Below are 26,258 nucleotides of genomic sequence, written 5' to 3'. Positions count from 1 at the left end.
ATGCTGAGTCAGAGGTAAATTACTGCATCCCATCAATTAGGTGCTAAGCAGGAAAGCCTCAGAAGTTGCCTCTGCAGTGGCTATCACAGCTGTGAGTACAGGTCAGGTAATGAAATAACTGGTTTAACAGTTCAAGAATCACACAGACAAGTCTAGATGGGACCATGGTTATCAAATCCTCAAAAGGTGAATCCCAAATAGTTTCAAATAAATTAAAGGGTTCCAATTTCTATCCAGAGATAGCACATTTCTTTAGACTATGGGTAGTGGCTCTGACAATGAGGAGAGTCAATTCTTTAACTGAATTTGAAGGCTGGACAGGTGAGAGTCTCCTTAGAGCCAACTACAACAACCTTAAATTGGGCAACACATACCAAGGCCAGGCTGAGATCTCCGAGATCCAGAGATGAAAATCTGGTCCTCCTGGGGTGGGGATTTTTGTCTGCCTGGTTTATGCTGTGTATCACAGAGGAATTTCAGGGTATTTTTACCTAGTCATTTCCAACTCGTCCTCCTTGTTCCAGTACTTTTGGGAACTTGAGCAGTGGAAAAGATGACACCATGCTTTGTGAATACATGAGACTGGTTTTATTATGTCATAGTGACTTCAAATGGTCATTTTAATTGCTTTTTGTTAGGGAAGCAGGCAAGTTCTTCTCAAAATTATTAGGAGATTTTGCTAGAAGTCGTTTTTCCTGTTAGGACTTCATGGAAAACACTTTACTATTTGTGAAACAGGGAATCACATTTTCCTGAAACAGAAGAATTGGAGCTTGGTTTGCCTTTTGATGGAAAGGCACAACTCTGTACCGCAGAGGTATCTCAAGGCAAGTACTGAACACAAGCAATGTACTATGGAAAAAAGTAAGAAAGTGCCTACAGCAACAAAGAGCATCGTTTACACCACTGACATGGCATAGCAAGATCGGTTGGTCATCTGCACGCTTACAGAAGGGCTCTTACTGAAAATACACTGAACGTTGCCAATGCTACTGTCCAGTTCCAAAGTCCTCGATCCTTCTATACAAAGAGATGCCAAGCCTTGAACAGTTCATTGATTTCAGGTCAGTCCAGTCCTCTTCTGTCAATAATGTGGAATTTCAGAAATGGCCTTCGGACTTCTTGGCACACACGACTTGGAGAACTGGCCTCTCTTCCACTGGGACGGAACATAAACTGGGATTCATGGTTCCCAAACCTCTTATTGCTGCAGTAACACGACCGTCGAGCCAGTTTATCATCCACTTGGACAAGATACTTAATCTACATACTGAAGATGGAAATGAGTATTTCCTCTGAACACTGACTAGGGCTACAGCTGACAAACCTTCCCAACAACTCCACATTAGCAGTAGCATTATAAAATTTTTAAATGGTATTATGTGCTTTACAGCAGGCTTTCTTTGGTATAAATATTCTATCACCAAGCTAGCAATATTTTACAAGAAATGTCTGCTATTAACGTGGGGGAAGGTAACGCCATACTAACCTAATAAAAAAGTGATTGCACATATTTAATCACTTCTGCAATATTAGACTAAACATTCCAATGCATTCCCAGCACTACCTTATTCGAAATGCACTGACAGACATTTAACAGTATATGTGCCATCGTCAAGGAAAAGCTTTAAGGAAACGTCGCTTCACTCCAAACAAAAATGTAGGTTTTTTTTATGATATTAGCATTAAAACTGAGAACAATGCACCTATGCAACATACTGCTGTTCTTGCTGTGATAAGCTTAGTGAATTGCTTCAATTCGACGGGGGCTTGCTGGTCCCTCATAAGGCAAGCTCACTGTAAACTCTAGTCACACTACATCATCATTTAAGGCACTACAATAAGGGGACACACCAAACAACTCTTCATCACACATACCTGTGCAAAACAAATCAGAAGGTATCCTTGTCTCTCATGAAGCTCTACTCCTCTCTCAGTGCTACAGTGATGAGCTCTAACCATTGCATTATATCACATACATTCCAACATGAATCAATTCATTTTGGTTTAAATACAAAGGATACATCAAACTCCATCCCCAGGAACGTTTAAGAATTAGACAAACACTAAATACAGAATTCAAGTATAATCACTACACATTTTGATTACAAAGACAGAACATTTGGGGTTAGCAGGAAGTTTTGCTTGTTATATTTTTCTAATCAATATGTACATATTTAATTTTATGTAAAATATTAAAACACCACCAATACAAAACTTCTAAAATAGTTTTAAATTCAGTAATAAACTTTAAAATCTGGATTTTTTTCCTTTTTTTTTTTCTTTTTCTTTCTCTCTTTTTTGTTTTTTTGCAATTCCTACATGCATGTAATGTATACAAGTCTTATTAAGAGTGCTTTAAAGTAGCTGTTGACATATCCAGGAGTATAAAAAGCTGTACACATCAATACAGTGATGTTTCATTGTATGTCAAATTCAACTCCCTCCTCAATGAACCACGTGAGGAAAAACATTAAGAAAAACAGAACAAAGAAAAGCCCTGTGCTTCTGTGAAGGAATCCAGCTCCAGTATAGGGCCAGCATCTAATAAGTTAGAGAAACCCAATTTCAGAGCAATGCTGCACTGTTCACTCTCGGCTGAAGATGGCAGCATCCCGACAAAGCTGCTGAGTTCTGTTACACAGTGAGATCTTGAATATAGTTTGAAAAACTTAGAAGAATTCTGTGATGAATGCAATAAAAATTCAGCTGGTTAATGGAGACACGTAATTGTCAAGAAAATTAAACAGACTTCAGAGTTTACATGGACTCCTGAATATGTAACATTGCTAGTAGGAGGCAGCTGCCTTGACCAGTCCTTAAACAAAGCAGAGCAGTAAACAAAAAACATTGACATTAACATGTAAATGGCTTTTGCAGAACCAGGAATTTGTTAGAGACAAAGTGAATGAGAGAACAAATGTTAAAATATTAAGCTTGATTTTAAAACTGCTCCAGCAGATAAACATGCATTATGTTTTTGTGGAAAGATGGATTTGTGTAAGCTGCTAAAATATAATCTGCTAGTCTTTTTGTTAAAAAAGTCATCAGGCTCTGTCTTCCAAGACATGGATGTTCTTCGCCCTTTTGATTAGCACAACGGAACAATTTTAAATAAATGTGACCACAAAGCTTTTAAAAGCATCTCTTCAAAAAAAAAAAAAAAAAGTAAATAAAAGTTTAAAAACTGAATGAGTGTTAGTGTTAGCAATACTGAATTAGAGTTGGTAACACTAACCAAGTTTGGTAACACTAACGTACTGGTAACAAAGCATGCTGTTCAGTTAGTGATGGAACTCACGAGAATTGTTTTTGAACACACAAGCAAATCAGGAAGAAACATAACAAGGAGAAACAAAAGAAATCAGGGAGAAATAAAAAGTCAGACAGTCATTACCAGGTAAATGTTCACCAAAATTTCTTCTCCAAACCCCCAGGCCCATTGCTTTCTGGAAACTACAAGTATGAGTACTGGTTGATCTTTGTAGGGCTCAGCGGATATCCAGTGTAAATAGTAGATCCTCTGGAAGCACCAATGTAGGACTGGGGAGCAAACTGGTGTTGGTATTGGGCAGGTGGAACATTCGCAGAAGTCAGCAGACTTGGACCAACACTCACAGGGACCTGGTGGACAAGTGTGCTGGGATGGGCAGCGTACGTGGTGTGCCGTGAAGAGCCCTGAGGGGAGAAGAGGTGGGCGATGGATGTGGTGGAGCCCAGGGTTGCAGCAGTGGTTGGAGCGTAAGTGTACATATGTGGCTGGCTGGACAGATGTGCACTTGCCGTTGCTGCTGCCAGGTGGGGATGCACTGGGCTGCTGTGCTGGAACGCATAGGGAGCCTGAGAAATAGTTGATGCAAGGGGTGCCACATAAGCTTGCTGCCTACGTGGGATAGCATTTCCACTTCTCTCCTGGGAGGCCAGCACTGTTGTTTGCTGGTTCTGTAGGGAAAAGGAGTAAATAAGGTTAGTGGCTATCCTCAGGGAAAAGCACAGTGAACAGAAGGTGAGCATGGAAGGGTCAGCCAGAGCCCCCTAATCAACACCTCTGTTCTACCTGCAAGACTGACACTTCTGCAGATCCTCCCCTCCCAGCTCTGTGAAACCCTCAGATTTGAGGGGGGTTATTGCAGCTTCTCTAAGACAAAGGTTACACTCTTCCTCTACAATGGGATCAATCTGCCGTATCTGGGGTACAACAGTACACAGCTGTACAAGCACAGGCAGGTCCTAAGACTGACCCAGCCCTTGAACTCACACATCCTTTCTTCTGCACCTCAGTGAGAGCACAGCAGGGCTGCCCCATTTTACTGCAAAGCCCATCTTGTTCCCATACCAGAAATGAACTGGAGGTGTAACACTTCCTCTCTTCTAAATGGCTACTGCAGCTTGTCTCAAAAGATCAAGAGTAGTGACACAAATTGAAGTGAAACTAATCTCAAAGTTTCAAGGGAAGTCAGGTGCTAGTTGTTAGTTTGAGACAAAAGGTCCAGCCTTAATCTCCTGGTTAGGCCTTTGTGAGATCTAGAGAAGGAAGAATCTCCTCACACTGTTGAGTGCCTTCAGTGCTACCCTAATTCAACAGCTGAACCCTTGAGTGACAAGAATGACTCACCGCAAGACAAGTGTGACTAAGAGCAAAAAAAAATTCTTTGCCTTGAGAAACTTCACCTATACTCCCTACAGAGTTTACTCTACCTTGCATAGCTACAAGATAGAATCAGCTTCAGGGAACTGTTCTCCTCAGTTCTTTGAAGCTGATTCTCCCTGCCATACAGCATAGCATTTCTAAAGCATCATGTTCAATGATCAGAAGCCACACAGTGCTTACCTGGCTGAGATTGAGAGGCTGCACACCATTTGCTACCACGCGATGCGAGCGGTACCCAGTAGGTGTTATACAGCATCCTGATGACTGCCCGCTCATGGAGGCCACTGGCTTGGTCTTACTGGTGCTGCTCAGGATGCCTGAAAGATTTCAAAAGCTTAGTTCATTCTTCCCTCTTAAGTGCTGTGCCCTGTATGTGCTTATGCAACTGTGATAACCAGCTTAGGCAACCAAAGAACACAATGGGACTATTTCTGTAACAAAGCCTTTTCTTCAATTATGATTTAAAATCTGACCGTACAAGAAATAATCAGGAATATTTACAGATCTTTCTAAATGCAGCCAAACACATGTGAAAGGGAAATCTATCAATGAAACTGAAAACAGACCAAGGCTTGCATTCTCAGAACAGCAGCTGTGAAACCCTGTAAAGCTGCTGAAGACCCAACACAGATAGTCTAAAACTTCAAGGACAAAGGTGTCAGGCATAATACAGCATCTGAGCCTTGGCAAAAACCATACCTACCTGACACTTGGGTAGCTACAACACAGTCACTGAGCTGTGTCTTCAGTGGTGGCACAATGATATTCCGAGAGCTGGAGCTGTCAGCTGCCTCTCTAGTTGGCAGCTCCAGGGCACCGCCTGTGCTCTCCAGAGAGGCAAGTGTGTCTACGGCATAGGGGCTGTTCAGGGAGGAGTCGGAATCAGGGGAGTCATTAACAGTAACGTAGCTGATGACATTGGATCTCTGCTTCATGCTCAAACTGCAGGGAAAAAAAGAAAAGGAAAAAAACAAAAACAAAAAACCCAAACAACCAAATGGGAGATATTCTAGCTTTTCCCACAAGATACAGGAAATCTCCCTCTGAGATCTCATACCCTCCCTCCTTCTCAGCTGGAATTCTGATTAACTAGAGACAAAAACAGACACAGATTTTTCTGTCTTAGGCAGTGCTTCTTAGCCTAGCCAGGGCTTTTCATGTAGTACTCTCCACGATCCTTGATGCTCGGGCTCAGACCAGGACAAATCAGTACTGGCTGCTTAAAGAAACTTCCTACCTGGCAGGTTTGTATTTGCTGTCCTCTTCCTCATCAGTGTCACTGCGAATGGTGATGACACTGACAGGTGGGCTTGGAGTGTCTGGGATCACGATGGGCTGGTGCTGCTCCGGCACTAGGATGAGCACATTGGAAGAGGAGGAGGTGGAGCGCAGAGGACTGCTGCCAATGAGCGAGTAAACCTGGGAGGGCACAGCCTCTACAGTTGAGCTGGGCCTGAAGGAAAAAAAGAGCAGTATTCAGCTACATGTCGGCAGGCTGGGGCAAACCAGCACCAGCACTGAGAACAGTCAGGCTCCAGCAGGCTGGAGCACACATACAAGAAGAAACATCTTGAAAAACACAAAGAGAACCTCAGTACAGACACTCATACAGGAGAGTGGCATAGAATGCATCCCAGAAGGGACCTACACAGTGATGCTCTGAAGAGGACTGATTCACCCAAACACTGCCAGAAACCTGCCAACCCTTGTTCAACAGATGCCAATTTTATCACTTGTATTGCTATGGCACCAACACACCTCCAATGTGTAAGAAACCCCCCTTTGACCAGTACAGTAAAGCACTTGGTCAACTATGTTCTTTGCACTCTCACTGAAGTTAGTATCATTTATATCAGTGACTACAGTACAGACACTTTTTCCAACACATCTTTAAAAGCAACGGTAGCACATTAAAAAGTTACACAATTAGACAATGCCTTTGTGATCAGAAGATCAGTTTTTCACATCATAAAGGCAACCTCCACTGTCCTGGGTTCAGCTGTAATAGTTACTTTTCCCCTTCCTAGTAGCTGGTGCAGTGCTATGTTCTGGCTTTATTTTGAGAATAATGCTGGTAACACACCGATGTTTTAGCTGTTGCTCAGTAGCGCTTACCCTGATCAAGGACTTTTCAGTCTCTCGTGCTCTGCCAGTGAGGGACACAAGAAGCTGAGAGGGAGCAGAGACAGGACACCTGACCAAACTAGCCAAAGGGGTATTCCATATCACAGCACATCATGCCCAGTATAGAAACTGGGAAGAGTGATCCAGAAGGCCCAGATCACTGCTCAGGTTGGGCTGGGTATTGGTCAGCAGGTGGTGAGCAATTGTGTTGTGCATCACTTGTGTTACTGTTTTCATTTTCTTTCCTTTCCTTTTAACTTTATATTCTCTCCCCTTGTTGCTATTATTATTATTATTAGTGGTGGTAGTAGTAGTAGTTTTGTATTATACTTTAGCTATTGGACTCTTCTTACCTCAACCCGTGGGATCTACACTCAATTCTCCTCCCCACCCTGCCAGGAGCAGGGGGGAAAAAAGTGGGGGGAGTGAGCAAGTGGCTGCATGGCTCCGAGTTACCAGCTGGTCTTAAACCGCAACATCTACAAATACACCCACATCTTTCTAGGACTGGAAAAGGAAGCCTTACTTGGCCACGCTTGGTGCTGGCTGCTTGTTCTTCTTTGCTGGAACATTGCTGCTCTGCTGCTGCCTAACAACATGAGTAACTCCAACACTCAGAGGCTGTGCTGTGGCTAATGTCACATGGTTGGTCAGTAGCGATGGCTGCTGCATGAGAGTGCTATACTGATTTCCATGGGAATGTGCATTCCTGGAGCGGAAAAAAAAGACAACCCCAGATTCCATGACTACACTGCAGGAAAAGCAAGCTGCACCGAGCCCCTGCATGATTCTGAAGGGAGAAATTCTGTGCTATCCTGGGACGGCACATATTCCCATTTGGCACAGAGTTGGACCCTGTGCATTCCCTACCTCCAGTCAGCTAATTGCTGGCTGCCGCTGATGGTCTCCGGAATCACAGCTGCTGGCTGAACGGAGTTGTGCAAAGCAACCCCTGGGAGCTGCTGCCAGGTGGAAGGAAGCAGTATCTGCTGGGTTCCCCCAGGCCAGGCCTGCTGCAAAACAACAAACAGACACACAGGTTCACTAGATTTCAGTTCCTACTGGTGGAAAGAGATTTGTTCCAAGCAATATACACATTTGTGTAGATTGTTAGCTTGCAGAGATAATGGCACAACACCGCACTCTCTCAAAAGATCTCAGTACAGTAAGCGAACAAGAAAACCAGAGAAACATGTTTTGTTTCCTAATGCTTTGCTAACCTTTTGTATCACAGATGCCACCTTGGGAAAAGTGTTAATATTGTGCAGAATACTGCACAATGCAGTCATATATTGTACTGTCAGAAGCAGCATGAGTATTCAGGACTTCTTCCGCATGTAAGTTTACACATGCTGCTCTGCAGAAGGATTCCAAAATATGAAACTAATTTGGTCCCTTCTGGTTTTTCTGCCTTACAGGGCTCACATTGAGAGAGCTGAGACAGTGTTGTTATCTGGGAATTTACCCCACTTCAACTGAAGTATTTAATTAAAAGGGAGCTATGTGGAAGATACTGTCAATTCATCAATATTATTAATGTTCCAGTCCAAATTGACAAAATGCAGTTTTTTTCTGGGGGGAAAACAAAACCAAAATACATTTGGCAGTGCAATATTTCTATGATTTTGAAGATATATGGCTGTCTTGCAGTTTAAATTGCAAAACCATTAAACTGCTGCTTTAAATAAAGTATTTCTGCAAGTAACAGACCCACTTACTACAAATACCAGTTCCAAACAAGAAGCCTTCAAAGCAGAGAGCTGCTAAAACCTCTGCCAATGTAAGCGGAATAATAATAATAATATTAAAAACAAGGAGAAATATGTTAAGTCACACCATGCGTCTTTCCAAAAGCCAACACCTGCACAAGACAAAGCAGAGAGTTTAATACAGCAAGATATAAATTCCCAATGAGAGGCAGAAATCGGGCCTTCCAAGCGACGAACTGTTTTGACAGAGGAAGGACAAAAATATGCAAAGCTTAGCAAATGGCTAATGCAAACTCAGGGGAAGCAGCAAGGGAAAAGTGTCGGAAGCACTAAAGGTGAGCAAATTCACGCCAAAGGCTCCCAGAATCCAAACAGAAATAGGAAGTCCTCCAGAGAAACTCAGAATCCAGGCTCATAGTCTGGAGACAGCTGGCTCTGATCTCCACTGCTGTACAGGGGACTTGAATGACAAGTCCACTGCATACACACAGGAGAATAGAATTTGCCTGTTGAATCAAAGGCCCAAATACACTTTTGAAAACATCACTAACAACTCACTTGTGTCCCAAGCTCTGCTACCGTCACCCCCTGCTGTTTACAGAGCCTAGACTGCAACCTTTCAGCAGTCAAAATTCACAAGGAGGAAAACATATACATCCCTGGGTCTGTTCAGCTCAGAGCTGTGACCCAGGAGAACGCCACTCTCCTGCCTTCCCATCCTCAGAAACAGGGAGCAGTTAAATTGGTTCACAAGAACTCAAATGAGTGGGCTTTCATTTCGATACAGGTATGACTCAAGCAAATTCCACTTCAGCAGATGTCTTCCTCTTGGAAGAAAATGACACTCAAACTACTACTGAAAGCCACAAAAAACAACATGGTTCACATAATGGAATGTGCTTTGAAAGACATGTGAGGATACCAGCACTTAAGTGCACTGCAAAGTTTTCATAAGCTTCACTTATCTGATTCTGGAGTTTTACAATGACTTCTTTGTGGCACTTGCAAAGTTGTTCTGGTGCAGGTGCCAAATGAATACAGAAGAGGACAATTTTGAAAATATACACTTCTTGGAAGATGTGTTTCTTCCCTTTCCCCCAACCTTTTAAAAAATTGTTCCCAATAGCCTAAAAGCTAGCTATGCCATTTTGGATACTAGAGCTCACCTTTAATTTCAACCAAGAAATACACATGAACTGAAAGCATCTGTGGAGAATAGTATCTGTATCTGGATGAAGCAAGCTACCTGCGATTGGCTATAAATAACAGAAGGCCAGAAAATTACTGTCAATGTTCAACAGAAGTTAAGAGAAATGGACTGCTAAAGCAATACATTAAAGAATTTGCTATCATTAGAGATTTTAGCCTGTGCTTAATGACCTGAAACGTTTCTACATGCAAAGCAGCTTTACACATCTTGAAAACAAAGTAAGTAGCTAACTTGCCAAGTAGTTCAAATTCTGGCCATCCAGGTACCTGTAGCAGAGTCAAGCTAAAGGCCGATTCCTTTGTATTCAACAATCAAAAGACAAAGATAGGAGAGTAAGCAAAGAACAAGAACAATTATAACTCTTCTACAGTATAGAAGAGCTTTATAATACTAAGCTACTAAAAGTAATTGTCAATGGATCTGGATTCTTTACAGAGCCACACTAAACGTCAGAGTCAGACAGTGCTTCAGCAATGTTGGGGAGGAAAACAACAAGACATTAAGATGTAGCAAGAACACAGCCACAAGATGGCACATGCTTCCATGCCCTCTGCAAGTCTAAGTTAAAACAAAAACTCAGTTAGTGAACACAATCAAGGGAGGCAATTACCAGTACTGCAGCCGTCTGTTCTACTAGCGCTGGCCGGCCGGCTGCGCAGTTCAGAGTAAAGGGGACCGCATACTGCGGCGTGATGGTGGCTACTTGAGGATGAAGAGTTGCTACCATTAGTGGTGTACAGCTTCCCTGAAATGTAGATCAGGCAGTGAGTGAAACACACGTACTGAGGCAGGACAAGTGGGTTCAGCAATAGTGCCAGAGAAGGTTTCACCTCACTGGCATTCTATGGTGCTTGAGCAGACTCCAGAATTAATGGATGCAGTGAAACCAGCACCCAGACCCTCTGGGCACGTTCCTCTAAGCAGTTACATGTCCCTGAGGGGAACACAAGGAACAGGGAATTTGGGAACAGGATCTCTCCGATGACACAGTTAAAAAGTAAAAAATGAGATAGTGTTCAGCTATTAATACTTTACTGGGTCCCAGAGAGCAAGTTACACTATGTACACTGCACTAACCATAACACAAACTGCACCCCTGGCAGTACATGTTTACTATCATCCCTCCAAATTCACAATTCACATACAGTACTTGTGGAAAAATATAAACTAAGGAATTTAATAGAAGGCACAATAAGTCTTTTGTATCATGAAAGAGCAAAGTTATCTGCAACGAAACTACCAAGACAGGTATTAGTACATCAAATGTCTAATTAAAACTAGATTCTTAGCACACAATTTGTAGGCTCAGGAAAAACAGGGTTTGGATTCAGATGGGCCTCCTTCAAGTGTATTCTGCTTTTTGGGTACCATTACCTGTATTATTATGCTAAGCAAACCAGAGATCACAGAATGACACCAAAATTGTTTGGACTGAGCAATCTAAAAATTACTCCTCTACAAGTAGGTCAGTAAGCACAACATACTGCATGGAGAATAAAACTAATAAAGTATGTGTTAATATCAGCAGCAACTAAAACTATGCAATGTGCACTTAATTATAAAGGCAATTACAATTTTTCAGTGAATAAAACCTGGGACTCACTGGGCATTCACTATATATTAAAGCAATACTTTTCTCATATAAAATTGTTTTAATTTACAAGACATTACTGATGTGAAAATAGCATTTTCTATAATTATTTGTGCATTTTGCTATCACATTGTTTAAATTGCAAACAACAGAAATAGGTATGTCATAGCTACACAAATTAACATTAACAATGAGAAGGAGTCAAAAATAATTTTGTTGATTTGAAAATGAAATTTTAACATGACTAATCTGTGTTGTCACTTCCATTTACCGGGATCTCACTTCCCACAGAAATGATTTCTTCTAAAATTTGCTGACACCTTTTTAAAGAGTAGGCAAGCATGTACACCACTGTAGGCAGTGTACACCCATGAAAAAATACAGCCCGTTTTTAGCAGCTGAAAACTCCACATTTATTCTCATTATTAAGTCAAACTCCTAAAACGGATTATATAAAATAGATTAGACTTTAAATATTTCAGAAAAACACAAAAACACTGTCTTAGAAGTGACCTACATTTAACCTTTTGGAGTGTTCTGAGGACCCCCTGCATTCATCCCAGCACCAGAGGAGCAGCCAGGTTCTGCTGGATGGTGGTAGGAATTGCAGTGAACTTTATGGGGTTTGGTTGGTTGGGTTTTTACCTGTGTAAGAACGCCAGATTGGATCTGCAGTGGCTGTGCTGCAGGTGCTTGTGGTACAATTGGGACAGCATTCTCCATCCTTACTGGGAACCCAGAATGCTTTGTAGTTGCCTGAAGTCCAGCTGTGGAGGACAAGAACACATCAATGCTAAGCAGCTTTATTATTTCTTTTTAGTTTCTTTCCAAAATCAAATCTCTACCAGATAAGGGTGGAAGACAGGATCAGAGAAAGAAAAGACATTCTCTTTGACAAAATCATACTAATAAAACACCAGCTGAAGTAAATACTTCTGCAGCCCCAGTATGCCAAAGCAGAAGTCTTGCCTTCAGAAACACAGATATCTAATTTTATGTTCCTTGAGACCAAGTTCAAACCTTATGCCATCAGTGATCAGTTCTCATTTCATATAAAACCCTCCATAACACAACGCAGATATAAGCATAAATAGAGAACTTTCAGGACTCAGCTATGCTTTGCTAACCTCGCTTATGTGCAACCTGTAGCAAACTACACCACTGCATCAGTGCTTGTGAACTGAGACTCAAAAGGCCAGATATTCACTCCTGACATACAAAACACAGAGCACAACACTTTTTCATTTTCACATAACTCTGGCTCCTCTGTTCACTGCTTTCTGTGGAATGCTGTTGTGTTCAGTTTGGGGGAAAAACTGGTTGAGCAACCAGATGAACACTGCAACCTAGACAGGCAAGATACTGTCACCTGTTCAAGCATGATCTGGAAGAGAACTAAATTGTCTACACACGCCTGACCTGATTCTACACTTACATCTGAGGCAAGACCACTGTGGACATCCACAGGGTAGTCTTCTGTACTTTATCAATTCAGTAGAAACTAAAACTTCTCATTTCTACCTAACTGAAACTACAGTATCTGAAACACAAAGGGTTTTTTCCACTTACTTTGGAAAGCAGGGGGACAAACAATGAACGTTTGCTGGAATGGATCAGTCTGCGTGCAGATCTGGGTGGTTCCAGGTTGCAGGGAAACACTCTGTTGTGCTACTCCTGCAACTGGTGCTGCAGATGATGGATACAGAGCAGACTGATAGTTTAGCAGTGACACATCCGAGTTTGCCAGGGAAAGAGTAGCAGCTGCAGTAGAGTTGGAAGCCAATACACTGGCCTATGAATAAAAAAAGGAAAACAAAAAATTGGATTTATCATTTCTACTTGTTATAAAACAAACAACAGGAACCATCATTATTGTATCATGAAGCAAGCACCAGGAAAAGGTTTCAGGTAAAAGGCACTGGACAACATAGGAGAAAAAACATGAATTGCACCAACTTTACTTATGTTGCTGAACTGACAGGCAAATATGATTAAGCGAAGTAAAGAGACTGCCTTGGCCTGAAGTTTGGAAAATTAAAATTCAAGACTACAAATTCTAGACAGCAATTTAAATATAGTATTTTGTGGGTCTTGGCCTGAAAGCATGGAATTAGACTATTTCATTCTTTGATTAGTATAAAATAGCTAGAAGATCCACACCTGGTTGTGTACTGTATTGAGCTGGTTGTTAAAGCTCATTGTGAGATTTGTGCTTGTATTAGGAGCAACATGAGTCGTGAACGGGCTCTTAATCTGATTCACTGTATCATACATATTAACTCTTCTCTTGCAGATCTCCATATTCTGAAAGCAGGATTTCACACTGAAACAGAATGACAGCAGGACAATATTAGATATGTAAAAACAGTACAGGAGAGACATGACAGATTCCCAACTTTATGCACATGCCTTTAGGTTTAGTTTCTGGGTTATTTTTTAAACCAACAAAGAATGTCCTCAAACATGAAAAGGAATCTTACAAACATTCCACTCCTTACCCCTGCCAGTGCTTTTTTCACATCAGTCAGAAACTGCAGAAAACAGCATTGACAGAAGGCAGAAAAGTGCTCTGTGTTTCCGATCAGTCCTCCTGAAACAAAACAAGAAATCTAAGGAGACTTACTGATTACTGTGTGGGAAATCCAGTAGATGTGCCATTGTAACAAAATTATGGTTCAAAGTCTTCAGTGGAGTAATTCTCTTATCTGCATCAATTGTCAACATTTTCTTCAACAAATCAATATATTCCCTTCGGTCAGCCTTCTCTGCCAACATGTCAGTTCCTTCTAAGTCTGTAGACATATTCACCTTGAAAATAAAATGAGAGTAGTTCACACAAACATCAAATTAATTGCTACCCAACAATTCAGTAACTTCACATCACACAAATATTTATTAAGCATTTCTATCTCTTAGCCAGCATAATAGTTTTAGGTAGTATAGCTCTAACAAACCACCTTTCTCCTGCTCATCCTATAAAAGGAGTCAAACTTAAGCAGGGAATTCTCATCTCAATGTGAAGTTGGTCTGTTCAATAGATATCAACCAGGATTCATTCTCCCCTGCCTGGCAATATGCCCTCTTTTTATGTGTGGGGTTGTAAGGGGCTAGCAAATCAGAATGACAAGATTCTGCATTCTCTGCACAGATGTAATTGCTGCAAAAGCAATAGAAAATTGAGACCAACATATTTAAGATTCAAGGCCTCATATTAAAAAACCCCTCAGTTATTCCTTCATTTTACCTACGAAAATAAAATTAAAAAATAGAATGAGCTGTAGTTCCTGTTAGCATTTCCAAAGTCCAGTAAGAGGCCTAATCCTATAAACACATCTGGAGGGGCTTAGCTTTCCTACTGCTCAACTGCTTCTAGTGGTAACACGCTACGCACACTTGTTACATCTACCAGATCAGGCCTAAGAAAGAACAAGAAATTTCTAAGAGCTTCACAGTTAACATTTTGATAGTCTCCAATACAGTGATTTTTGATGCAAACTGGCACCATGGCAAACCTACATCAGTGTTCTCAACAGCAGGTGGAAAAGGACAGCTCCAGCACAGGAGCCTCATTTTTAGATCCCAAGAATGTATGTCATTGATATGACAGTATCTGTGTGTTACAAGATCTCCACGCACCTGCGCCATATCATCCAAACAGTTGAATATATATTTCCGAGCTTCTTTTGATTTTATTGCTGTCTCCAACTCATGTTCTTCTGGGGTCTATAAAAGAAAGCATTTGTTAATATAAACTGAAATATTGCATATTGATGAAGAAAAAGCTGCAAGTAAAGAGCAGAGCCAGGAGATCTTTTGCCTGCTTTAAGATAAATGGCATGCCAGTAGGCCAAACCAAAACAGCCCTGGGTTCTCATTTCCTTGTCTGGAAAGATCATTCATTGCAAAGCTGACAGTGCATTAGCCAGAACAACTGAAGATTTCTCATTTAGTAGGAGAAGAGGCTATAAGTATTTTAAACTCTCTTCCTTTTGCTGCTCAGCTTTAAAGGCAAATTGAGCATACATCTGATTTTCTCCTGTCATCTGCCAATACGCAAATAGATTTCTGTTAAACTAAAAGACCATCACGAAATACTCTGTATTTTACTCTTTGTATTGTCAGGAGATGACAACAAGATGACATACTTCACCAAGAATGAGCAGGCCATAATAAGTAACCATTATCTCAATTACTTTAACACCCACTCTTTGCTGGTACTATCATGCACAGCTGCTATTGTTAGATGAGTACAAGGTCTGTAGTTTCTAAAATGAAACATACAGACCAGCTATATTTGAACAGCATTTCAAATCCAATCTCCACTCAGGATGTTTTCATGGCACACTAAACCTTGGTGTGAATTGAAATCAAGTCCTCAATGAACAGAATAGAATCAGAAATTAAAAACAGACAAACCTTTAGCCTCCACAATGGGTATCCCAAATTTGGGTCTCTGTTAAAAAACCTGCTTGTTTTCGTTCCCGCACTGAGAAGATACTCCGCTGGCAAGCCTTGAGTTTGTGAAATATAACGGATCTAGGAAAGAAAATTGAAAGAATGAGGACTCCCCATATAAAGAACTCATACCCAATAGAGCAATCGTAAGCTTCATGTGTTCACAGCAAATAGGAAATTAGCTGTAAATAAAGAATACCCAGATAACTGAAACCACAAAATTAAAGGGACTATCTCAAGTTTTTATAAGGACACTTAACTTTTCAGTCATATTATCTGCAGAAATTTTAGGTTTTGAATACATCTTTCTTATTTTCTGCCCAAGTATATGTGAACAGACTGTAAGCTTTTGAGACCTGGAGAAAGTAACACCAATAGGCTTTTGCATCAGCAACGTAAGTAGTACACATTTTGAGAGAAAAAAATACCACAGAAGTTATCATGTATGTAGATATAATTAAAGGCATAAGTATCTAAGCAACATTGCTGTGACTGGCTACATAAAGCCTAGGCACATGATTCCAGAATAATGTCAGGGTAAAGCTCTCACTGTCCAAGAAAGACCATACCTTTAGTGCAGATTCTTCTATCCTCAAAAACATTTAGTATACTTTACACATAAAAAAAAAGGCTCAGAATTTTGGAAAATGCACCTGAATATTTGTGACAGTATCAATAAGACACCAGTAAGGAGTTAACAAAGAAAAAGGTATGCTCAAAAGGAAAGAAAATAGCAATTATGAAAAAGCATAATAATAAGCTTTTTAAAATATTCCAAATGTTGCCCAATTTCTAATGTTATTTGCTTTCCAAGATGTCACATTTCTCACCAAACATCGCCTTTGTCATGACTCTCCATTCAAAGGAGTCTATTTAAAAGTTTAAGGAAAAAAACCCTGATAATTATCAGTTATAGGTCCTTTAGGACGTTCTCATTTCTTCTTTGCAAATCTCCTGCTATTCCACTGCACCAAAACCAGCTGAAGATTGCAGGGCATTTAACTCACTGTTATGACTTGTGATCCATATGAATTTATTGACTCACTTTTAATTTATGCCAGAGTAGATATGAAGTGTCTGCAGGTGAGTATCTTTTATATCTACACAGTAGTTCAGCTAAGAAGTCTGCTATTTTTGTAACACATAACTCTTGCTGTACAGCCAAAGTGTGTTTAAAAATTAATTGTGAATCCCATCCCAACCCATGAGCTCATTCTTGGAGGGGTCCTTGCACAAGTTCTGCCTGAACTTTCACTTGCTGCTGCAGAATCTCAGAAAACATGAAAGCAAGTCATCCTAGTTTTCAAGGGCAATTCAAGTATCAAAAGCAACGACGCAAAGTCACACCTCACACTGCCTCAAAGGACTGCAAAATCCTGTCCATTAAGCAATGGAAAAAGCACCTCCTCCCCACCCACCTCCATGACTAGATAAGCTTCTCAGAATCACACAAAACTCCGTGTGCAAGGAAACCACCATGCCCTACCTCGGTTTTTTTCTAACTCATTCTGCTTATTAAGTTACCACTGTGTTTCCTTTGGAAATTTGCAGTGCTGGGAAGATATAACACAAGTAAGTTTTCAACCTTAGTAAGTTTTCATGTATTTTATCACAACTATACCAAGCACTGTAACAAGATACCACCATAAACAGTGGAAAAGTTACCCTCCAAAAACTTGTCATATAGACTTTTTTGTCCTTTTAAAGGCAACTGACTAGCCCAGGTAATAATGCTAAGTATCCATGGAAAGAGCTAATTAGTTAAAGATGCCTTTTCAGACTCTTGCCCTTTTATTTCAGAGACAGCTTGGGGCTCACACTTAGCATTAAAAATAAGGGCTGTTGTAGGTATTAACAGAACAGGAATGATTGGCTTGCTCTGTCTCCACATGGAAAAACTGTCCTCATGGTGAAATTACAGAGGGCGTTTCAAGCCAGTGTACACACACCTCCCTTCTGTTTGAACTGGAAGGTATTTCAACAGCTTTTGGGTTTGAAAGCCAGGGGGTTAAGTATAAATTCACTCTATATATTGGATAGCGACATGCAACTCAAGTCAAACCACACAGAACTCTCTGCTTTTCTGTATGACAGAAACAGACAATGGGAATATCACAGAGGGAAAATGAACTTAAGATGACAGACAACAGTGGTTTGTACTAGATGAAATTTGATGTAGGATACACTGGATTCAGAGGGTCCAAACACAGATCATTGCAGTTTCATTTGAACATTCCCATATCTGCCACGTGCTCTCACCTGATCATACTCAGATGCTCCTGGATACAGAGGCCAGCCTAGAAACAGCTCAGCTATCACACAGCCCAGCGACCACATGTCAATAGCTTCACAGAATGGTAAACCCAGTATGATCTCAGGAGCTCTGTTGAAAAGAAAGAAAAAGTAAAATCTTTGACTCTGAAAGCATGCAGTTCTTTTCTCTGGATAACACCACTCCTTTTCTCCTCCAAGCACAAGTAAATCTGTGTGAAACCAAGTGATTTTACTTCAAAGCAGAAGATGTTTCCTCCAGTGGCCTAATAGATCCCAATATTTTTAGCACTTAGTGGCACAGCTGGATTTGCTTTATTGCCATGGTGCCCTCCAACTCCTAGGTGGCCTTTATGGAACTGTGGTATGAAGTTACAGCACACAACCTGTCCTAACAGAACTGACAAGAAAAGTTCTGGCAAAACAATGCTCAGACTTTTCTCAGAAGAAGGTCTCAAGATCCCAGGTAACCAGCTGCAGGAGGCTGCCTGTTTTCACCTGGAAAAGAACAGCATCTGCAGAGCAAGAGAAAGGAGCTCTTCAGAGAGCTGCTCTGTTTCTGTCAGCAGCTTTTCATACAGGGTTTGTTTGGAGTTTCGAGTTTAAAATGGACAGAGAGAACACAGCTGGAGGTTGTGACTGCTTTGCAAGGTTGTATTACAGGTTTCTGTGCACTGAACCACACCTAATGCAAAATTTACCTGCCTGGCCTAGCCTTTAGGAGAAGGTGATGGAAAAAATTAAACTCCAAGCAGGGTTTGCTTCTGCAACAGGTTGGAATTTCAGGGAGATTTTTGTTTGGAACTGACTCATAATACAAGAGGATGCTTTAGTACAACTCTTCACCTACACACAGTTCTGAAACAAACCAATGCCATTCTGTCAGGCTAAATTCTGGTCATACATTTGCATACAGCATAAAACCCAAGTGCTGGAAAAAACCCCCATGTGAGCTGGTGTGGGAATTTACCCTGGAAAGTACAGGAAACACGAAAACCTTGATCTTCTTCATGCGTAACTAATACAAGCACAAAGGAAGACAGACAAGTCCTAAATTCCAGGCTATTTCCTGGTCTTGACTCGAGGAGCATGCCCCATGGCTTGTGTGGCATTTCTTGTGTACAGTGTGGATATCTCTGTCAAAAAAGGCTCTGGAACCAGTTCTGGTCTTTCTACAGAGTTCTAAAGAACAGGGCTTGCTTAATGTACAGGTGTCAGCAGATCCTACACTCGCCTTCCTCTACTGTTCAACCTGAACGTACTTCTGTTTGTACATGGCAAGAAGTGACTCTCCAATTAATCACCCTTTGGGTCGTGGTGACACAGATACAGCTCTTGTTTTAGGAGACTACACAATTACCATTAGCCAGTCTCCAAACCAAACACACTCATCCCAGTTGCCCCTGAGAAAGCACAAGATCTATCAAAAAAAACGATGAACCAGCTGTTTGCTGCAGTGAGCTCACAGCTCTTCTCTATCATTCAGCTTCAAAGAAAGGAGGTTCTATTATGCCTGAGCCCCCAAAACAGAGCCATGATATACCTTTAGTAATCAGAATAGATAATTTAAGTGAAGACATCCTGACACTCGCTCTCCTTGACATTGATCTGTTTCCACCTTGTCTATCCCTGATAGTAGCCAACTTCGCAATGGTTTCACTTACATGAAAATATAAAATGATCATGCTAATATGGTAACTATTTGATATTTGAGTGCTGAATGTCCTGCTAAATACTTACATTTTAAAGAACTGTGCCAGAATAGATCCAACTTTCTATAGGCCAACACATACAAACAAGAGGAATCCATTTCTGTAGTACTTTACTCTTCATAAGCAGAGCAAGTACAATACAGTCATTCACACATTAGTCTACTAGTCATCATCAAACTGTATTGATCTTCTTGTTTATCCTACTTATGCAGGAATTTCCAATACAGATAGGATCCAAACTTGCCATATAAGGAACGCTGCATGTGCAAGCTTTCTTGGTTTGGACTGTCAAACAAACTAAAATATAAGTGGTTTGCAAACAAGCACAGCATGCTAATCCTTCACAAGTCCATTAAAAGAATCCCACCAAAAATTCCAATGGAAAAAGAGATTAGTGGCAACAAAGGCTGGATGTGATATTTGTTAGTCTTTAACTACATGCTGGAACTTCAGTATTCTGAAACCTCAATACCAAAACGATAGCAAGCTGAACTCTATGCATTTTATTCCCCAAAACTAACTAAAAGTTCTCAAGAGCCACCTGATTTCATTTTGATTGCAGGACAGAGCTGATAAATCAGAATCTCTCTCATCTCCTTTTACACCACTGTAATTAGTGGCCTTATGAGATGTGGGCTGAACAGGACAACTGGCAGAGGTCACTTTTTCATAGCTGGTCTGTCAGAGATTAAAGTGATTTTACTATCTTAAGCTCTCTGAAATAGAAATGAGCAACATTCATTCTTTGCATACACACTTGCCAAACTCTTGACCTCCAAAGCTGGCAAATGTGCTCAGGCAGTCTCAGAAAGAGAGAGGATTCACAGCAGTAGTGGAAAAATCTGAGACTTAAACATTTCAAAACACACCATGTTTACACCTGGGTCTTCAGCCCTCCACCTTCTGAAGGATGACAGTAATATGAAGCTTGTACAACTGCAACTAGTAATCCATGATCACCACTCACAGCTGGGCTAGCAAGCAGAGTTAGATTAGGCAGCATGCACTGCTGCTTCCCAGGCCAACATGAGTGGGACAGAAGTAGGTCATGTAGCCCAAAGGAGAGGTAAGGAAGGGATGCTGGTGCACCCTGCACTCCCTCAGCACTCAGTGCCGCCTTCTCATGGCCCACATTGTTCAGTCCTTCAGCTTAGCAGCTTCAATTTGCTAGGTGCCTCTACACTGACCCTCAGGAATCAGGAGGTAGGGATCTGAGCAAGGCTCATATGATGGCTGCACTTACATATAACATGGGACACCAGTAATCCTCGCTCTCTGGACAGCAGGGAGATCAGTCTTCCCAGGGATTTTTTTTTAATGCAAGCTGTCTGCTTCCTTCTATTGTTTATCCTCCCCACGGAGAACAAAAGCATCCATTCCCCTCTCACCTGATGTGGTAAGCACATACTCTTAGGTCAGGAATTACTGCTAATAGATCTCAGGACTGCCACAGAAACTAATTGCCACATAAAACACGACCATCAAAAGTCCATGCCTGGCTTTGGAGCCACAGAATTCTTCATGGGCACTTCTGCTCACACTTTAAGTCATGCTACGTCCCAACTGGGTGATGCTGCTGGAGCTGTACATGGAAGCCCAGGCAGGCTGTCCAACTCCAAACAGTCGGAACCTGGAGTGAGCAGAGCTGTTGGACAAAATGACCTCCAGCAGCACTGGGCATAATTAATAAAGGAAGGTTTTTTCCTTCAGGGTGCATATATCAGAAAACTCACCTTATAGTACCTGAGTTTGGCTGGTTTAGAGGTTGCTACAGGAGACAGAGGTTACATAAATGCCAGCAACAGGTATTAAAAACAAGAAAGTGAACACGGAAGATGATGATTATTCTTAATAGCTGGTAGAGAACCAAATAGCCTATACTGTTTTATTAAATAGAAAAAAAAAAAAAATCCAACTTGGAACTCATCTGAACACCGATTTACTGTGAATATGGTTACAGAAATCCAGCTCTCCCACCATAAGCTGGTTTGTACACCACCTCCATAAATTCCTAGATTATGGATTTTAGTAACCACCACCATTAAAGTAATTACATATCACTAAATATTAGATTTCCACATCACAGCATTCTTGACTTCAGTCAAGCAGACAGTCTTAAACACCATCTACTCTCAGGTTATTTGCCTTTCTGGCAGTGTCAGTCACCCTGCATCAGGGAGGTGGAAGTGGCTGGGAGTTCAGTGCTGCACACAAAAATGAAGCAGACAGCTTCCTTCCCAGCAAACCCTTTCAGATACTTCTCATCCCTTGCTGCTTTTGCCTCAGCCAAATCTGGGTTTAGCGATACCAGAAACTGGAAAGCACTATATGCCTCCCCAAACTGCTTTGCTCGCATGTGTTGCAAGTCAGATAGAGCAGATTCTTGATCAGTGGTCACCTCTCCCAAAGCAACAACAAAACTGGTAATGCATTTTAGACAGCAAGCATTTTAACAGAGCTATAGCACGTAGAGGACAACTGCATTACAGAAATTAACAATCCATTGCATTGATTGCATTGGAAAAATTGGTGCCAACGAGCTGAGTGAAGATCATGAGGAACGAATGAAAAGACTGTAACAAGTGAAAGAAAAAACACAGGTACTCAGTGTAAGGAGTAAAAAAAAACAACAAAAACCTCAAAACAAAGGGGAGCAAGAATACAAGGAGTTTGAGGAATGAACAGAACAAGCCTACAACAAGCCATGGCTTTAAACTGAAGCTCAGAGGATGGGAAAGACATCAAACAGGGCAGAGAAACAGGGTGGGGTGGAGTGTCTCGAGTCCTCTGTCTCGTCTCAGCTGGAAGGACTAGATACTAGTTAAGCTCTATATCAAGTGAGCTCACATTCCACTGAAAGCCACCTAACACAGCAGACTTTTCACGTCCCTTTGATGACAGAATTTCTTTCTGCATACATTTAGTGAAGTTTACTGCTACTAGTATTGAAATACACACTATTAACAGAACCAAGCTAGAGGAATAACTGAAAGAAAAAGCACAGCTTGCCTTAGCAACACAGTTTCTGAGTTTTAACATTTTTGCCCATAGTTTTTAATTGTTAGACAGGAGTTAGGTAGAAGCCATTTCTACATTTTTCTAGGAGAAGCAGAGATCTAGCTCATCAGGGCTTTAAAAGAGCTACAGGTCTCATGAAAGCATGACCTATCCAGGGCTGACACAGGAAACCATGTGCTCACAAAGTGGCTTCAGATAAAGATGTAATCAGAAAAAAAAGCAGGACAAAAAGAAACAGGAATCCTTTTGACTTTTCTCCCTTCTAAATGACCATGGTTAATGGACTAGTTTCAGATCATGGCAAGCTATCAAAGATTCACTACTTACTAGACACATACTGCTTCCCCAGTTTGCTACTAGACACATCGCCACAAGCTAGCAACAGGGTAAAACTTACTGCACTAATCCAGGGGAAAGGGAAGGTATTGGACTGCATGTTATGTCACACTCACAAAGCAGAAGTTCTATTTATTTACATACAAATTTGGGGGGGGGGAAGGGAAACAGGAACCATGCAGAATAGTGGACAGACTGATCATTTCCTTCTCCTCCCTCAACTGGGATTAGACCTAATGGCAGAAGAATTAACTATGTGCAGAAACAAATCCCTAGCACACCATCAGGAGCAGCTTTACTTTGCTCACACAGCATACGAAAGCAAGCATTGTGCCGGTACTCACCTGTAATAACGCGACTGCAAGTAAGTGGAGCACACTGCTTTAGACACGTGGCTGGCTGAACCGAAGTCAATCACCTTCACTCTGTAGGGCTGGCGTGCAGGATCCACCAACATGATGTTTTCTGGTTTCAGGTCAGCATGTATCAGACCCAAGCTCTTCAACTTCATCAAGGCGGTAGCCACTTGCTGCAGAATTGGCCGGATGTATTTCAAGGGCAACGGACTGAATTTATTTTGCTTTAAGAAATCATATAAGTTCTGTTCCAGCATCTCAAATACAAGGCATGTATGATTCTTGTGTTGAAAGCACTCATAGGAGCGAACGAAGTTATATTCATCAGCATTCTCACTGCTCAGGCGAGAGAGGATGCTCACCTCTATCTGGCCCTGCCTAGCGTAGGAAGGATGGTTTTTCAGGATTTTGATGGCTACAATCTCCTTTGTGCTACGCTTCCAGCATTTTGCTACCTGCCCGAATGTCCCCCGGCCCAGGAATTCTAAGACCTCATAGCTGTTTGTCATAGAGCACAGGATCTCATGCTGGACCAGCTGATAATCACCTTCACCACTGGAACTGCTGCTTTTAGTGGTTACCGTGGTGGTTGTGGCCGCAGCACCCACCGCAGGTCTGTTTTGCAGCATGAGAGGTGGATGTTCCTCAATTATCTGCACACTACCGTTGCTGTCAACCTCTTCACTTTTCCTTTTTAATCCACATTTTTGGTATGGTTCCAGTAAAGAAAGGTTGCTCCTACGTGTTAGGGTTTGGCTGTTCTGGAAGGACGCTGTTGCACTGCTGCCTGTGCTGTCAGCTGCTGTAACTGCAACGTGCTCAACTGAAGGAGCAGGGAGCAGGAGGTTCTGATCGTAAGCAGGGATGCTGAAGTTGGCTACCTGATGAGAGGAGCTTGCTTGCCCTTGAGCTGCTGGGAGGTTTTTGCTGTGGGTATAATATGTGTCACTACTGCTCTGTCCTGAAACATCCCAGACAGAGAGCTCCACTTTCAGTTTCTTGGCACTGCAGAAGGCACTCGAGGATACTGACGGAGAGGAGAACACCTGCAGCTGTGAGGCCATACCTGAAAAGGGAGAGGAAAACTTGTTAGGACTGCTCAATGGCAGCAGGTTATGATAGAATGAGATCCTCCATCTGCACAAGAAACAGAATGACAAGTATTTTTCTAAGCACCATATGGTGCCTACCACCTTTGAACTGCTGATCCTAAGGGCATCCACAGAGCAAGATCTACAGTGGAATTACAGCATTTTACCTCACTGCCTACAGCATAAGAAGCAGACAGCTCTTTATCTAGCTTTCTGAAGGCTAACGAAATCCTGACATGAAATAGGAAAACAGTGCGGAGGAATGGAAAACTGTATGGAAGCACAAGGATACCACAAAAATTAAGATCATACCCCCCCTCTTATTTCCCCTGAAGTGTAAAAATAAACCCAAAACGAACCGAACGTCCAGCCAGTGACCGCAGTGGCATAGTGCACCCCGTGGGGACAGCGCACCCCGTGGGTAACGTACGACACGGAATGCCACGACTTGCGGATGAAGACGAGGAATGCACCGCCAGCCCGCTCGTCCGACCCGGCGGCCAGATCCCGCAGCCAGCGGGCGAGAAACCGCCGTCGAGGCGGACCCTCCGTGCCCCGCAGCCAGCGGGCGAGAAACCGCCGCCGAGGTGGACCCTCCGTGCCCAGCCGTGACGGAGCAAGAAACGGCCGTCGGGGCGGGCTCTCCGTGTCCTGCCGCCAGCGGGCGAGAAACCGCCGCCGAGGCGGGCCCTCCAAGCCACGCAACCACCGGGCAAGAAACCGCCGCCGAGGTGGACCCTCCGTGCCCTGCCATGAGCGGGCGAGAAGCGGCCGCCGAGGCGGGCCCTCCGTGCCCCGCAACCAGCGGGTGAGAAACCGCCGTCGAGGAGGGCCCTCCAAGCCCCGCAGCCAGCGGGCAAGAAACCGCCGTCGAGGAGGGCCCTCCAAGCCCCGCAACCAGCGGGCAAGAAACCGCCGTCGAGGAGGGCCCTCCGTGTCCCGCGACCGGCCGAGAAGCTGCCGTCGGGGCGGCCCCCGCATGCCCGGCCACCAGCGGGTGAGAAACCGCGGCGGCCTCTCCATGCCCCCAGCGCGGAGGAAGCGCGCACGAAACGCCGCCGGCCGCGTCCCGCTCAGAGCCGGTGCCCGTTGTGAGGTACTGAGGGGGCCCAACGGCCCACACCCACCCCCCGCGCGCGCCGTGGAACTCACCGCCGGTTGGACGTTCTCAGCCGCGCGCCGGACCTGCCTGCGGGACACGCGGGGGTGCGGAGCCCCGCAGCGGGTGCGTCATAGCCCCCGCCGCGGCCGCCGGCCCGGCCCGCTTGGCCCGCGCACGCCGGGGGGAGCCCCCAGGCCGCTGCTTCGCCGCCGCCGCCAGGCTCCGCCGCGCTCCCCCCGCCCCGGGCCCGGCTGGGCCCCCCCCTTCCCGGCCTGCGCCGCCGCCACGGGCCCGAGCGCTCCCGCCGCGCCGCTCCGGGACCCCCCGCGCCAGACTGAGCCAGCCGAGCCCCGAGCCGGCCAGGCGGCCCAAGCCCCACCACGTGACCACGCTCCTCCCCTATAACGCATGCGCGGCTGAAAGGGGGAGTCGCGCCGGCGCCGCCGAGGCGGAAGCGGCGGGGCCAAGGCCGGAGCCCCGCGGGCCGGGGGCGGGTCTCGGGGACCCGGCGTCCCGGCGTCCCCGCGTCCCCATCCCCCAGCCCGCTCGGGTGGCGGCTCCGTGGGGCGCTTCAGGCCCCGGTACCCGAAGCCCAGGATCCTTTCCAGGAACCCGTGCCCCACTAGAGCGGC

The 26,258-nt window shown here is 43.4% G+C and overlaps 1 protein-coding gene across 4 annotated transcripts; it reads right to left on the bottom strand.

Annotated features, from left to right (window-relative positions):
- Nucleotides 1-1,191: 1,191 nt before the first annotated feature.
- On the bottom strand, nucleotides 1,192-26,009 carry HIPK1 (homeodomain interacting protein kinase 1). 4 transcript variants are annotated; one of them, XM_030473604.2, is made up of 16 exons: nucleotides 25,677-26,009; nucleotides 23,422-24,499; nucleotides 18,000-18,123; nucleotides 15,702-15,821; nucleotides 14,922-15,008; nucleotides 13,909-14,093; nucleotides 13,446-13,608; nucleotides 12,855-13,077; nucleotides 11,931-12,052; nucleotides 10,305-10,439; nucleotides 7,646-7,788; nucleotides 7,302-7,484; nucleotides 5,889-6,104; nucleotides 5,355-5,593; nucleotides 4,832-4,968; nucleotides 1,192-3,942 (listed from the first exon to the last, which is right to left on the bottom strand). In XM_030473604.2, exons 2-16 carry the CDS (start codon nucleotides 24,495-24,497, stop codon nucleotides 3,457-3,459), a joined length of 3,639 nt encoding a protein of 1,212 aa, XP_030329464.1. In that variant the 5' UTR covers nucleotides 24,498-24,499; nucleotides 25,677-26,009; the 3' UTR covers nucleotides 1,192-3,456. The 4 variants fall into 4 exon arrangements, with proteins under 4 accessions (XP_030329464.1, XP_030329467.1, XP_030329465.1 ...); XM_030473607.2 differs by having other exon boundaries at nucleotides 1,192-3,678; XM_030473605.2 differs by having other exon boundaries at nucleotides 7,646-7,785.
- Nucleotides 26,010-26,258: the final 249 nt, after the last annotated feature.

This window comes from Strigops habroptila, chromosome 18 (assembly GCF_004027225.2).
Source record: "Strigops habroptila isolate Jane chromosome 18, bStrHab1.2.pri, whole genome shotgun sequence".
Lineage (NCBI taxonomy): Eukaryota > Metazoa > Chordata > Aves > Psittaciformes > Psittacidae > Strigops > Strigops habroptila.
Note: the sequence above shows the minus strand (reverse complement) of the source record. Positions and strands in the feature narration are given on the sequence as shown.